The sequence below is a fragment of the Sinohyriopsis cumingii genome, chromosome 10, assembly GCF_028554795.1.
Source record: "Sinohyriopsis cumingii isolate HCF-2022 chromosome 10, ASM2855479v2, whole genome shotgun sequence".
NCBI classification, from domain to species: Eukaryota; Metazoa; Mollusca; class Bivalvia; order Unionida; family Unionidae; genus Sinohyriopsis; species Sinohyriopsis cumingii.
This window is the reverse complement of record NC_142970.1, coordinates 63,325,598-63,342,703: the sequence shown is the minus strand read 5'-3', so window position 1 is coordinate 63,342,703 and position 17,106 is coordinate 63,325,598. Positions and strand designations below refer to the sequence as shown.

General features: G+C 35.2%; 1 protein-coding gene across 3 annotated transcripts in view; it reads left to right on the top strand.

Moving 5' to 3' along the window:
• Positions 1 to 325: 325 nt before the first annotated feature.
• The window catches only part of LOC149790261 (uncharacterized), a 100,918-nt gene continuing 84,137 nt past the window's right edge, over positions 326 to 17,106 (top strand). For 2 of the 3 annotated variants that reach the window (XM_089972302.1, XM_089972300.1), the window contains exons 1-2: positions 326 to 443; positions 740 to 1,107. In XM_089972302.1, the coding sequence (XP_089828428.1) occupies positions 1,073 to 1,107 (35 nt within the window). In that variant the 5' untranslated portion in view covers positions 326 to 443; positions 740 to 1,072. The remainder of the gene's footprint in view (positions 444 to 739; positions 1,108 to 17,106) is intronic. The other variant, XM_089972301.1, reaches the window with a different exon arrangement.

Here is a 17,106-nt window from a genome sequence, read left to right as displayed (position 1 = left end):
TTAAATACTTATTAAACACTTTGTTAAACATTTATTAAACACTGTTTATTCTGTATTGCTTGCACAAAAACATCTAAAAAAATATTATACATGCTCATTTATCTTAATTCATAATACACATTTTCACTTCTTTATGTGCATCATTGGATGACCCAATTGACTTTGGAACAGAGTGTTCTTGATACAGAATTTGACATTTGAAGAAGAAGAAGGAGAACAAGAAGAAGAAAACGATTTCTTTTCTTAGCACACTTCCTTAGAAGACAATTTTGACTTATTGATGAATAACTCTTCCTACACAAAGTTGTCTACCCTTTCTAATTATCTAGGAAGACAAATCTATCTATACACCGGCACGTGTTGTGGGAATTCCATACGTCGGGTTTCCCATTTTAAAGAACATGATAAATGGTAGATAGCATATTTTATTTACTTTACACAAGGTAAGAATTAAAGTTAGTTTAAAAATTACCAAGGGAAGGATTCACAGTAAACATATATATTTTACTTTCTTTATTGACCTGATTTACACGTTGAATGCCCGGATATTGGGGTGTATTGTAGGGTGCAAATATGCATGTTAAGTAATATTTATTAAGGTTCTGTTCGGGGGAGGCATTTATTATCATTTTTAATTTCTGGTTGAGCTGTACGAATTTAAATTTCAATATGTCAGTTGGCTTGATTCGGCGATTAAAACTAAACCTATCCGACTAATACACTTTTATTTATATTTAAGGCTGCCTGCTTGGACCCTGTATGGAGCCTCAAGAAGCTGTGTTGATTTGAGTGTTTTGAGTCGGGCACCTTGCATTGATTGAAAGCACAATGTGAAAGAAGACCGATAAGTATTACAAAGTTGGTATGATGGAAATATAGAAAGATATCGTCATGAACATTTGGTAAGATCAAAACCCAAGGAAGTCAAAGGATAGTAGTTGAAAGTCGACTGTTTGTGTACAGCCCAGACCTAGAATAGAGAGAGCCGTGTTCTCTGAACAACCCAAGTCGGCCAGCCGAGATCGAGAAGTATCTCAAGAATATTGTACTATTTTGCAATGAAAGTTTCAAAATGACAGACATATATGATCCAGCTAACCCTACAGAGTAAGTATAAGAGCCATGAAAAATAAATGGCCCTGAAACTTCAAATGCAAAACATGCATCACAAACAGATCATAATGTTGTATGGATCTGTGTTTCGGTGTTGGCAAACAAGCGCGCATGTCGAAGCTTTTGTCGATGAAAATATGCGCCTATATTAATGATACATACATATCTAAGCTGCTAAACATCTTTAATTTACGATTTTATCGATTTAAATACACGCAGAAAAAGTGTCAAGCAATTATTCGGCGACAAATATACAAGGGTGAACCAGACGTGTTGTACATTCCTGGCAAATGGACATGCTAAAATGGCTGCCACGCTCGCCACTCGGAGGGCGTAAAGTAGAGCTTGTTGGGCACCCGTCGAAAGAAGACTTGCGTAATAGTGTAATTTTGGCATGCAGTTCATCATGTTAGTTCAGCCCTCACTTGAGCTTATTTATTTTGTTAACTTAATTGAGTTTTTGCACACTGTGCAAGTTGATCAATACATTTCACTTGGAAATTGAAAGCATTGATCTTTTAGAATATTTTCCTTCATTGAGGAGTCGAGATATAACACGTTTTTATGCTAGAAAATTACCTTCTCAATACAGAAAAATAAATTTATTACATGAAAACGTCAGTAATAGTACATTAAACTCTATTCCAAACATTAAATTACTGTAGAGAATTTTTTTGTGTGATTGTCTACATTTAGAAACTAGTACTAATGTGTAACTACATCTACTTTGTGGACTTAGCAGATAGGTGTGATTCACCTGGAACTTTTTCAGTCTGATGTAAAAAAAAATTGGAACATGTTCCTCACACATACTAAAATAAATGAAATATTCAAATTTAATATTTAAAAATTTAAAGGATTGCTGTGTATCATTGTAGAAATATGTGTAAAATATTGATTATCTTTGTAATGTTATTTGTTATTGAAGAATAGCTGCAGAAGGCGTTTTGTGCTATTTATTAAATACAAAACATCAATACAGCTAGGAAGGGGAGACTGCTCTGAGAGTATGTTTCCCATGGAACATTAATCCATATGAATGTATAACATAAACCAGCTGTTGGTGTGTATCAGTTCTAGTCCAGTGTGGAATATCTGATTACTTTTACTGTCAAGTGATATTACAAAGCTAATTAGATTAAGGCTTATACTTAATTAGATTACATGATTTTTGATTATGAATCATAATAATCATAATAATGATGACTTTGTATATTGAAACTTATTGTCAATTACAATAATAATAATAATGAGGACTTTATATAGTGCCTAATCTTTAGAAGCTGTAAGTGCTTTACAACATTAGACAACACCTATAACATAAAAAAAAAACAATAATGTTGTTACCAAAAAACAACATGAAATTAAAAAACATGCTGAAAATATTTAAGGTAGGGAACATTATTAGGTCTTTAAGTTTGTTCTTGCAGTCGAAATAAGTGAGTTTTAAGAGCACTCATGAATGGGATCACTGTGTTTTTGTTTCTTAAATTCATTGGGCAATTCATTCCATGTTGCTGGGCTCTGGTATGCAAAAGAACATTGTCCATATGACTTCGTTTTCGTAGCGGGAATAACGAGTATACGATTGTCAAAAGACGAGCATACATATCTTGCGGGTATGTACACATGGGTGAGGTCGATAGGTATGTTGAACTGGAGTCCGTCAGTGAAACATAGCACAGAGAACAAATTTTGTGTTTTTGGGTGCCATATAAGGACATTGTCGCCTTATTTAGAAACAAAAATGGATCATGGTAAAATGACACACTGAATAACGTATCCAAATATGGCATATCAAGCCTAATATTGAACATGAATTACGAAGAGAATTTAACGTATCTCCAAAACCATGTCCTCGTTGTTGACCTACTCCACGGTACACATGATATATATGTTACATTTCAGTGGAGAACATTTTTCAAAAATGCAGTGCCATGGTGGACAGGGTTTGATTAGGAAAAACATTGCAATATAATTTACCTGTTATAGGTTTAATAACTTTATTATTAGCCAAACTGAAAAACAACTCCTTGTAGTAGATTTTAACTAGTCATCTTTTTGTCTTTGTCAGTAGTTTTATTTGCTCCAGTGGAAGGTATAGGATCAGATTGTAGCCGCAACCTTGTTAGGTTATGACATCATAACTATGTTGAAACTAGCCCAGATCAAAAGCGATGAGATCATATTAAAAAGATTTTGAAGTACACCTCTCCCTCAATAACTCGTGCACAGTGGGGTCCACAGGCATAGACCGCACTATAAGTGAGGCGCGAGTTGCCAAGGGACCTCAAAAACTTGAGAGAAAAAGATCACTTTGACATCGATAAAACCAGGGGGTGGGGGTGTTTGGGAACTGGTCTGTTTAATGACTGAATCCTCATTTTTATATCATGTCAATAATAATTTTAAATAACGTGCTTTTTCTATATAAAAAAGTTGTTTGTTATTCTGTTTAAATAACATTGACTTTCAAAATATCCAACATTTATTAAAGTACTGCCTCCACTCGGCGTAAGTGACATTTTCATTGATACAGATTTCCTTACATATCATTGAATGTGGTGTACTAGAAATGTTGTTTGGAAAGAAAATGTAAAAAAAAATTATCACCTATTTTTAAATTTGATATTTCATAGTATTTATTAAAATCTCCAGGTCCTATCTACCGTTTTCGACGAAAAACAAGTGATACACCAAAGTTTCTGTTACCAATTTTGATTGTGATTTTCTTCAACAAATAGGGATCAATTTTTGGGGTACTTTCGGGTCTAAAAAATGGGAACCATGCCTGACACTGTGTTATAAGCGGGTTCGCGAGTTATTGAGGGAGTGGTGTTGTACACACATTTTTTTTTTACAAACATAGTCATTATTTTTGTGAATGCATACGTTTTGAATTGAAAGTAGCTAATTTGAAAGCTCTAAGACCATTTTTTTGGATCCAGAAGTAGTACATTATTTCTCCCATCAGATTCAAATGTGCTAGGTTAGTGTTTTTATTTTCTTAATTTTTAATGTTCCCAGTTTACCCTTTTATTTGTTTTGATATGAAAAAAACTTGAATCATGCAGATTAAACTTTCTGACGACATACTTGTTTTGGAACCTTCAAATGTTTTTAGGAAAAAGTTTGAGATAAAGAGTTCCACTACAGATTTCCCAGTTCAATGCATGTCTTTCCATTGTTTCATTTGAGTTAACAGTGCTGAAATAGGTATGGTTGGCATTAAGAAAATTCACATGAGGGATGATTCAGATGTATAAGAATTTTGTTGTGGTTTTACACCATTTTTGAGCACATGATAGGATATATATTACATGTACTGAAGGAAGAACCCGATAAGAACCATTGAAAGCTATTGGCAGGCCCACGTTGGTCATGCCACTACTCTAACATGTGCGGACAGAGGTTAGATGTGTGAGAGAACTGTAAAGGTAAATGCTTATAAATTAGAGCCACCTGGTGGCTTCTACATTTTTATTTTGAAATTCCCTGGTGAAAGTTAGTAAATTTTGACTGCTGAAAATTTTCGTCCTTCCTGTTCAGATCCATAACAAAGATGGCGGATTGGAATACAAATTCTGTCTTTTTCCTTAACCCTTTCAGCACTGTAGACTGGTAAAGCAGCCCTGGAACAGTAACCGCTATTAAACACTGCCAACCTTTATTTTGGTCTTGCATACCAGCCTAGTTTTGACATTATATTCTTTGATTGGTAAGTGTCTGGAGTTCCCAATAGTAAATATTTATTGATTAATTTGCACACCACTTGGATACATTCAGACTTTAAGGGAGGTTGTTGGAAGGGTGGGTGGGTTTTAAATCGGTAAATGTAAAACTTCAGTCACCCAAGTACATCCAAAATGGTGGACTCGACTGATGATCTGTCAGAATTGTCTGGGGACAAATTAATTGAAAATACTGGCAATTTTGATCTTGTGAAAATTGAAAATGTTCACAACAGAATTGGAAAGATATTGTTGGTGATAGTGATAACATTGAAGAATTTGAAGGCTTTGAATTTGATGTGTACTAGATTCTTGAACTTCAGTGAACAAAATCTCAATTGATGCATAATATTACACAATTTCCAAAAGAGTAGGTCCATCATGTTGGATTTAAAACTGTTTTATAGTGACTGTGTATTTTTGGAAATGGCAGATTCACCAACGCGGATGCACACCTGAAGCAAAAGACTGACCCAGAGCAGCACATAAGTTCTTGGACTAAAGCCACATAACTGAAATAAAAGCATTTTCATGACCTTTCAATTGCGATGGAAGTTACGAAATTTGACATAGATGAACTGTACTGGTATAAAAATGAGAAATTCTGGCATGTTGGGTCACAGACCTGCCAACCCATGCAGTTTGACTGCAGGTGTTACGGAAGTGACCCATAAAATAAAAACTTGTGGAATAAAGGCCAAAATTATTTACCTGTGGTTGTTTCCATACAGTCCCAATACTGGCTTGCCTGTGTTTGATTCAGATGCTGGTTTAATATATAGTGGAGTCTTTAAGGGAAAAAAAGCACAGGAGTACTTCAGGAGCTTTAAGCTATGTAAATATTTTCATGTAAAACATCTGCATGATATAGCTGTGCAAAATAGAATTTTAAATATGGCATCCCACAAGTGAAACAAGTTCAGGGTGAAAGGGGAAATAACACTGGTCAACAGTGAAATCATTACTGACTTGAAAAGGCCCTAATCTGTAGTATTTTGGTGTGCCGAACACGAATATAACCGTGAAAAATTTGTATTGGCTCTCGTTTTGAAGATATTCATATACCTCATTTTCTATGTTTCACTGTGTAAATTTCTCCAGTAGGACTGCAGCAACATCCGGAATAATGATGTAACATTGCATAATACCATCATGCTCACATCATCCACAGTTGATTGCATCATTTTCTGATGCAATGCAATACTAATGCCATGCGGCTGCTGAAGTAAGTTGACGTCAGCAGTGTACTATACATGTGTAGGCCTATTATACTAATGCCAGGCGGCTGCTGAAGCTGACGTAAGCAGTGTACTATATAAAGCCCAATCAGATAGGTTCAGCATTTAAAATATTTTAGACGTTGTGCGAGACAGTTCAAGCTACTGTTACATAAAACTTATTATTTTATCCATTTACGTACAATAAAGAACAGTAATGCCTCGAAAGTGTGTTAATACCGCGGACAATTTTTGCTATATTTGTGGGGAAGTGACATTTGCCAACCAGAAGAAAAGTATCAATTCTCAAGTGAAGAAGGCATATCATCTTTACTTCGGATGCAAGGTTGGTGACCAAGACAAGCCTTGGGCTCCGCATATATGCTGTGCTACATGTACAACACAGCTTTCACAGTGGTTGAATTGCAAAAGGTCATCAATGCCGTTTGCAGTCCCAATGGTGTGGAGAGAGCCAAGCAACCACCTAAATGACTGTTACTTCTGCTTGGTTCCTCCTCTTTCCGGCGGAATAACGAAGCGAAAGAAGTCGAGAATAGTCTACCCAAACATTCCGTCTGCATTGAGACCAGTTCCACATGGTGAGGGACTTCCTATTCCAGAACCTCCAGCAGAATATTCTCTTGATTCATCTGACGAAGACAAAGGTGAGTCGACCTGTTCTTCTCCTGGTCCATCAGCATGCAGTGATCCAGATTTTCACTGTGGTGCATCATCAACCCCACACAGAATAACACAGGAAGAACTAAATGACCTGATTCGTGATTTGGACTTATCAAAGAACAAGGCAGAATTGCTAGGATCAAGACTCCAACAATGGAATCTTCTAGAAGAAGATGTCACAATTACTGCATATCGAAAGCGCCACCAGCAATTGGAGCCTTTCTTCAGAAAGGAAAGTAATCTGATATTCTGTTCCAATATTGAGGGCCTCATGAATGCTTTAAAAATCACTCATGACCCACAAGAATGGAGACTATTTGTGGACTCTTCGAAACTGAGTCTCAAGGCTGTGCTTTTGCACAATGGAAACATTCTTCCATCTATTCCAGTAGCGTATGCTGTCCACATGAAAGAGACATACGATAACTTAAGGCAGCTACTGAATTCCATTGAGTGTAACAAGTACAGCTGGCACCTCTGTGGTGATTTGAAGGTAGTTGCCCTTTTAATGGGACTGCAGCAAGGATATACAAAATACATGTGTTTCTTATGCGAGTGGGATAGCCGAGCAAGGGAAATGCACTACATGAGGAAGGAATGGACTCACAGGCAGAATGTAGCCATTGGAGAGAAGAATATCCAACACCCAGCTCTGGTTGAGGCTCAGAAAATCTTGCTACCACCCCTTCACATCAAACTAGGTTTGATGAAGAACTTCGTGAAAGCCATTGACCGGACTTTGCCAGCATTCCGATACCTGCATGAAAAATTCCCTCGACTCAGCGAAGCAAAGATTAAAGAGGGAGTTTTTGTGGGTCCTCAGATTCGAGAGCTTTTCAAAGATGACCGGTTCAACAACTTGCTGGAAGGTGACGCGAAACAAGCATGGAATGCTTTTCGCCTAGTTTCTACAAACTTCCTCGGAAATGTTAGGGCAGAAAACTATAAGGAACTAGTAGAAGACATGTTGATGAAGTATAAGAAACTTGGCTGCAATATGTCTCTAAAGATTCACTTCCTTCATTCCCATTTGGATTTCTTTCCTAGCAACTGTGGGATTGTTAGTGATGAACACGGCGAACGTTTTCATCAAGATATCGCAACAATGGAACAAAGATACCAGGGAAAATGGTCCACTACAATGCTGGCTGACTACTGCTGGACACTCCTCAGAGATGCTCCCGAACAGCTGTACAAGAGACAGGCGAAGAAATCTAAGATGTAGTCAATGACTTGATTTTTTATAGGTAGGCTATTACAGTTGACCTTTTACTATTGGAATGTATTTCGTTATGTAAACATTAATTTCTTGCAGATTACAAAAAAACCTAGAGCCAATTTTGCAATTTGACTGTCATATTCGTGTTCAGCACATAAAAATTGATAAGAATTGACTAATTTTATTTCAGTAACATGACTTTTGTAAAAATTTGTTGTCCAGTGTAAGTCTCTTAAAAAAGTTTTAATAGTCACTATGGAAGAATAAAAAGGTACGTTCTGATTCATGATGCAAAAAAGCTAGAAGGGTAACATTTTGGTTTGTTGAGCATTGTGTTGATTTGAGTATATCTTGTGGCAGGAGATATGATTGCTGTCACCATGTGAAATTGAAAAAATAAAAGTCATGGATTACATTAAGTTGAGAGATGGCAAGAAGAGATTGAACTCCATAGAACTACAGTTAGTTTAAACTGTACTGGAGGTAATTAAGATCTAAATATACTTTACAGATGTTTTAGTTAAACATAATGTGTACCATTGCTGCATCCATTCCAATTCACACATCTGAACTTTTCAATGCATCTTTTCCAACTTGACTGTAGCATTGGATGGCTTTTTGGTTTGCTGATAAATTTGATCTAACCTGTTGAAAGAAAGATCATTTGCCATGCTAAGAAGGTCTTGTAAATGTTGTGAGCTATGAGACTGAATTTTGGAGATGTTGTGCCACTTGACAGATTTGTCTAGGTAAAAAGCTACCTACATTTCAGTCTTAATGCACGTGACAGATTGTACAAAATAAGGTTTTATATTGGATTACTGTTGCCACCAGTATGTTCCAGAGAAATGTTGTTGAATGAAACCATGTTTCTGTTTAAATTTAGAATTGGAATCAAACTTTGTCAAACTGGTCATGTTTGGTATCAAATAATGGCTGGTTACAGAAGCAGTATCAGCAGATAGCTACAATTCTTATGTTGGAAAGGTTATGTTATCAACAGTGACAATTTTTACACGAGTCCTCTATTAGCAGATGATGTATATATACATATATCAAGTAAATATCCATCTTTTTGGCAGGGTGTGTCGAAATCGAAAGGGATACCCAGAGGACTTGTATTGTAAAATTTCAATAGCAAGACGCCTGGTCAGAGGATTATTAGATTCCTTCATGTGTGGTCCTCTGCTTGCATTTGATCAGAATCATCAACTACCTGTCAACTTTCATTGCACCTGTTGCAACCTGACCTGACCACAACACACAGAATCAAAGATTGGACTGTGCTTGCATATGTGCAGTACACCGCCTTCCTGATAAGTCGCACCTTGATAACTTGTGAAATGACTTATAATGAAATGTCTTGCTTGGATCCTGTTTGTTTTATAAAGAAAGTTCACAAATATTTACCGCTATATGTTGAATGTGAAGAAAATCAAAATTTGTAAATGAAATGCTGATATATTGCTTGTTTTTGTTGTCATAAATGGTGGTTAATGCCCAAAAAGTTGGAACTGACATAATGCATTATGCATATTTAATAAGAAATCACCTATTTTGTTAGGTTTTATTGGGAAAATATTTTCTAATTGTAAATATGTGGCAAAATAGCAATCATTGAAAAATTCTCTTAAATGCCAACAGCTAGTAGCATTGAAAGAAAAATATACCAATTAAATATGTCTTGTTATGTGAAATTCATGTGTTAATCTTTTATTTCTGTTTCAAAGTAACCATGGCATATTCTGTTTTATTAAAATTGACCGTTTCATCAATAATCATGAGTACTTCTTGTTTTGACATACAACTTGGGGAGGAGTTTATTGTATTGTAAAAATTAATTAAAAGAGAACCATGTTTGATCACATTTAAGTATGTCTTTTGTATCAAATCAAGTAAGGGAGGTACAGTAAAATAGTTCATAGGCATGCAAAACCTACCTGCATGTATGCATTTCTGTCACAAGAAATGAAATGTATACAGATTATTGAAAATGTGGTGTCTAGATTTATGAAACATCTTGAAACTTGGTGTTGAATGGTAGTCTGTCCCTTGTATTTACATTGTAGTGAAAGAGTTAATAGAAGCCATTGCTTGTAACTGTATGTTGTTGAATACGAGACCATCCAGTGATGGACGTGTATTCCTGCCATAATTAAATTTGTAACTCGACAAAGTAGCGGTAAGCTGTTTCACTACTTTCTGTGTCTGCACAGGTTAAGGCATTTTTGAAGTGAGATAAAAGCAGTTTATCAATAGAAGTGTCCGATACCTGTTATGTAATGTCAGTAATAAGTCGCTGATTTTTTAAAATTTATTATGCAGACGATCAACTTGTATTGTGTTTGCTGTGAAACAGTTATGTTCAAGGAGTGCTCAGTATTTGCATTTAAACCACAAAATGTATGTTATAATCATGTTTGTTGAAATAGTTGTCAAAATGAGGTGATCTTTTCTATTTGGATAAAATATGTTTACTAAATTATTTGTGCAAAGAAGGTTATATGATTCAGAGAATGAAAACTTTTATGTAATTGAAGGATAAAATGCAATGCTGCCACTTAGTCTGTGGTAACTATTCCTCCAAAGAGTCACAAGCCAAATACTGGAAGTAAAAATGATCAAATATGCCATAACAAAGAGACAAAAGAAACTGATGGCACATTGGGTTGACAATTATCCATTGCTTGAATTCATTGACTTGGAAGGAAAGATGTTTGCAGTTGTTGCAAACTTTCTCATAAACTGGCAGAAGTTGGAAATTTGGCCAGTGTATTTGTCAATGGAACTGACAAAATCACGATTTAATCAGTCAAGTTTCATAACAGTTTTGGACCTTGTTAAACCTGTGCAGCACACTAGATCAATGACACTGCAGAAAATCCGTGAAGTTAGAGTAAGATATTTCAGTGCTTTGGATCTGTGAATTTCCTTGGATGTGGCATCAAACAATTAGAATGGACTCGTAAGCAAGCAGTTTTAGTTTTGTACAAATATATCCTTTCTCTAAAGAAAACCCCACCTATAATAGCTTCTCTGCTCTACATTGTCAGACTTTCAGTGTTAAAATTACTATGTATCCTTTTGAATTCAGTTGCCTTCACCATTTCGGCTGATGTGCAGTGTACCACTTTTTCACGCTATTTGTTAGTTGACATTGCATACTAAGGGAGACAACTCATGGCATCCAATAGATGTCACTAGAACAAAGTTCTGAAATATCTGATCAATCTGTTAACACATCGAAACCATGGCATTCCAAGTGAAGAACAGTATAAACTTTGTGCTCATTATAGCACATATTCCAGACAAGAGACATTTTTCTTTACATTGATAGAGTCTTGAGAGAATAAGTTAGGGAAGGTCTGAACAGCAGTAATTCTTTTTTGTTTGCAAGGAAGTACTGATGCTACCATATTGGAGCAAGTAATGTGGTACATTGATAGTAACTGTAATTACAAAAATAAGACATCTCCAAGGGATTTGAAGATTTTGAATGTAGTGTTTTGATAATGAAATTGATTAGTTTTTTTTATTTTATTTTCATGATGTTGAGATGGTACCCACCCACTCCACCTCCTGCGATTCTTATGTTACATTCTTATGGTTTATGTTTAGATCATTTCCTAATCATAATTAATTTAATGAAATTAATTTTTAGATGTAAATCTGCTTCCATTATTTCAGTGACAAATGACAAACTACTCTCTTTCTGCCTTAATGTTGCAAATTGAACTTTGTATTTAAACAAATTGTTGTAAATACATACATGAAGCTGCAAATTTCTTCATGAGCAGAGAAACTTCAGTATCTGTGTGTCTGGTTCTGACAGACATGATTGTGAACAGAACCCTATTTACCGATTTGATTGTGCATAATTTTAAAAGTAGTGGGTGCATATGAAACTTCCTTGTGCAACATATGGTATTGGTTATTTAGATTTTTGATGGAAAAAATGTGTACACTCCTGCTTTCGCAAAAGAATTCGATGATTTGAAATACTGTATTATTATTATTTGACATTTAGCTGATGTTGAATAGCTGATATTCATTTACAATGTTGAGACTGTAAAGAAATGCTTGTTTAGAACCACATCTTCAATCTTTATAATCAGTTTTCAGCACAGTTTAATCCAGTCTTACAATAAAGTCGGTTGTACTTGCATCATTATGTACTTGAGTTTTCCCTACAGTGAGCAAACATCGATTTCACCAGCTTTTGCTTGTAAGGATTCTTGAAGTTTTTTTCTGCATGTAAATATTATGCAAATTAAGAAAAAATTGTACTTTTTATTATTAATGTTTTGATGGTACAAAAATTGCCTATGGTTCTTATTTTGGAGGATTTGAAAGCAACAACAAAAACCTGCAATTTACACAAGTTCACATTACCAGGTCTTGAATTTAATATAAATTTCCTTGTAGATAGAACTTTATGAATAGAGATAAACATTTTTATTACTTTTTTATTAGTGTGTATTATGCATTTATAATATATTTGAAGTAATTAAATAATGAAGATTGTACATAATCTTTTAAATTTCAAAGTTTTTGATTTTTTAATTTATCTATCAGTATCTATTAAATGCAGAGGAAGTTTATTAAAAGAAAACAAAAATAAGCCTTCTTTTAAAGAGTGTGAAATTTGAATTATGTCCCCTTGTACAATTACTTAGCTAGAATGTGATATTATTTTAATTCATACAATAAACCTAGAATAAACTTAACTTTGGTAATATTGTTTATACCATTGATCACATTGAAACTGAATGTATTAAATATCAAACAATAATTGAATTCATTTTGAATTCAATCAAGAAGCAATAAAGCAAAACTTGTCACACATTTTACATGTTGGTGCTGTTTGTAATATTTACTTGTAGCTAGAAGGGAAATTTATTAATCCTGTTGAAGCTTGGCAATGCCTTATGACTAAACAATGTTAGACATAATCTTTATCAACAACACTATATTTCTAAATATGACCATTATTTCTGATTCAGAAGTACAGATCATTGCTTCCAAAAACCAAGTGTTTCTTGAAAATATTCATGAGTTCATAAGAAAAATACCGACTGGTTCTCCAGAAATTAATAGTGAAAAGATGACAGAATAAATTTAGTTTTTAGCCTCATCTCCCTTGGAAAAAAACAAATGTCAAGAAATGAACAAACCTCATGCACCCATTAGATTATGTATCGTAACTCAGAGACAATTTAGGGTGGTACCTGAGGTGCTGCATTATCGCCATTTGAATATACAAACAAGAGAAACATTAAATGGAATGTATCTCCACGATTGCAGATCCTTGAAAGAATGGGTCTTTACATCATATGGATTTTGACCATGTTACTACAATGGCAGTTTGAGAAGTACATAATTATATCTGGTCTACAGTAGTTTTTGAAGTACAACTTTATAAATGTAGCAAGAGTGGTAAAGATTTATAGAACTTTTGGAATTATTTAAGGAAAGCAGTTGAATCTCAGGAATTTATGCAGTTAGCTGCAAGAGATCTTGGATGTCATTCAATCATTCAGATTTTTGAAAATTTATACAAATCTGTATCACCAGATTTGTTCAGGATCACTGCTAATTTCAGTCTTTGTATTGCTGTAATCTAAAATTGGATATAGAGAATAATAAAACGTCCAGTGATGGGACCTTGCTGTGAGAGCTTGATCAGAATATATGGAGAGATAGTTGAGGTAATTTTTCTTACCCCTCGACACCCGTGTGCTGAATAGTAAAGTTTAATGGGTGAATGTACTGCATATGAGGAGATTCTTTCTTGTATGTTTAGCCAACTGCTCTGGGGGCTGGACGAGTGGTTAGAGTGTCCGCCTCGGATTTGGGAGGTCTTGGTTTCGATCCCCGGTCGAGTCATGCCAAAGACTTACAAAAATGGTACTAAAAGCTGCCTCGCTTGGCATTCTGCATTAAGAGGTTAGTTTTAGGAGTGTTCGGCCAGGTGACTGGGTGGGACATCATGCGGCATGATGCTCCAGTACTAGACATCACTATAACCTGCCACACAAAAATTGTTAAAGCTGCATTAAAAATAAAAACACGCACACACTTATATGTTTAGCCTACTTAAGCATGTTCAATTGTTGTGATAGTCACTGTTCCTTCATTGTGGTTATTACACACTCCTTGCTGTTCTTGGTTAATCTGTTTCACAAGGAATATTTATTGTAAATAAGATTTGAGCAGTTCATATGAATTTTGAATTTGCAAACTTTGAAATATAGCATTTTTTAATGTTTTATGCAAGGTTTTTGTATTGGTGTACAAAACATTAAATGTGATCAGTTCATTTGTTTTGCAAACAAGATTTGGAGTTAGGTGTGAGTGATGAAAGCTCACCATTTCCAGTCATTATGCCATCTAGTGAGTTTGGTTGTCATTTAGACATTTTAGATATAAAGAAAGGAAATCTTTGACTAAAGCTTGGCTTTTGGGGCCCTGAGTGGCCGAGTGGTCTAAAGCGCTCACCGTTATGGATCACTGCCATCTCACCTCTGTCTGCATGGGTTCAAGTCTCAGGCTTGGCCATTGTGGGTACATGAGAAAGCTTGCCAGTAGCTTCTCGTGGGTTGGTGGTTCTTTCCAGGGTTTTTCTGGGTTCTTCCTCCATGATTGATATTGGCCGCCATGTATAGCCTATCTTGTGCTGAAACTGGCATTAAACCCTACAACAACAACAAGGCCTGACTTAGGTATTGTTAAGATTGATGAACAGGTGTGCACCATAAGGCATTACAGTTAAGATTGTTTATAAATATTTAAAAGATGTGTTTTTAAAACATTACAACTGAGGAACACTATATCCACTATATCCAAATTCATTGTTCATTTTTGATGTGTTAATATACCTGTCGATGATGTTTATACTTGTCGATGCTGATAATGTTGGACATAAAATTAGTTTATATTGGCATGATTGCTTTCAGAACTATGTAATCGTAAAATTTGTAAATGATGCATTTTGTATCAGTGCATGTTATCATGAACAAAATTTATATCTGTAAGTTTTATAATCTGATGAAAGTGAAAATGGATATGCATGTATCGTCTGCTAAATAATGAAGATAACTTTCATGTGAAAACATCTTTCTTCACTAACTTATTGACTTGTAAATTATTCCTTTACTTATTTGGATGGAAAGAAATTGTCAGTAGTCATGCTTTTTTATTAATCTGAATTATTTTGTTTAAAGTTCATTAATAATTTCCACTCTGTTAACACCGCTGTCATGTTGGGCTTGAAGGTACAATCCAGTGTCCCATATACAAAATAAAACCTCATTGCTCTAAAGACAGTGACTGTGTACTAAATCATAATCATCTTTGTCACTTCCAGTTACAGAACTATTGTCAACAAATATATCAGAATTAAAGAAATCTGCCAGGCCACAGTAGTCAGAGTATCCTACACAATAGCAAGATTAACAGCAACAGCATCATTGTTTATGGTAACAGTATTGGTTTGTTCACTAAACCAAGCCATAACAGTTTGCCAAACAGTCTGTGGTAACCATGAATGATTAAGTCTTTAATTGCTGACAGTACATTTATTTAATACTCAGTTGTTTCCTTGTATTATTTGTAGATTTGCATTTATAGAGATATTTTTTTATTTTATCTGACCATGAAATTTTCAGCCATTTTTTTCACAAGAGTAAAAATAGTGAGCATGAGAGATTACTTTGAGTCAGTATTCTAATTTAGTATACTAATTAAGTCAATATACAGGTATATTACAATAACCAAATTATTTAATAAAACAAAAAATATTTCTTACCATGCATTAATTTGATTGAAGTAACTTTCCTTGCCTGTCATTTGCATTTATCATACTTTGTGGATGGCTTGCACTTGGGGCAAATAAAAACCCTTGCTTATGCTGAAGTCAAAGTCAAGATTACTTGGAGTGGAGGGGCCCCGAGTGGCCGAGTGGTCTAAAGCGCTCTTCGTTACGGATCACTGCCATCTCACCTATGTCTGCGGCGGTTCGAGTCTAAGATTCAGCCAATGTGGGCATGTGAGAAAGCTTGCCAGTAGCTTCTCGTGGGTCGGTGGTTCTTTCCGGGGTTTTCCGGGTTCTTCCTCCACCATTAATACTGGCCGCCATGTATAGCCCTATCGTGCTGAAAAATGGCGTTAAACCCCACAACAACAACAACTTGGAGTGGAAGTTCCAACATCACATACCTAAAGGAAACTATGTATATGGCTTGCACTTTTAGAACAAAAAAACTAGGACTTTTGGGTTGTAAAGCTCAAATGCCAATACCATTGTGGCTTGAACAAAAGTAGTTTCCACAAGATAGCAATAGTTCTGTGTCACATAACATGACTAAGTTTGTAAATGGCTTATACTTTGAGGTTGAAAGGTCAGAGTTCAAGGTCACTGACTGGAAATGAAAAGTGATTTGTGCCAATTTTAAAATTTAAACAAGAGTATTAAACATGGGGTGGGTGTATTGATGTTCCATTATGTTGTTCTTGCTGAATTGGTCATGATCCAGAAGTTTGGTAGGGCTGTGCAGTTTGCCACTAAAACTGCATGCTAAGAAAGTATTTTATCTACATTAAAAGTTTTTTTATAGGCAGTTGGTAGGTTTTCAAATAAACTTTTATGAATAACCAGAACTGCTGAATGTCATTTTAAAAATCAGTTTCTGTGTGGGGTGGGTGGGTGATTTATTGAATAATAAAAAAAAATTCTTGCCTCAGTGACAATTCAAATAGGACAAAAGTTTCAAATATTTTGAACCACTCTGGTGGCATAGTGATTAGAGCATCTGCTTGAGGTTGTGGGTTCGATCCCCTGCCGAGTCATACCAAAGACTTATAAAAATGGTACTAAAAGCTGCCTCGCTTGGCATTCAGCATTAAGAGGTTAGCATTAGGACTGGTCGTCTTGGTGTCAGGATGATGTGACTGGGTGGGACATCATGCTACACGTCGATGGCATGATGCCCCAGTGCTATACATCACTAAACTGCCACATTACAGACATCATAGTGATGTGACTGAAAAATTGTTAAAGCTACTTTAAAAATCCAAATCACATCTCATCAACTATTTTGAATTGAATTACAAAACATGTATATTTACAGACATTTGTTTTACTCCT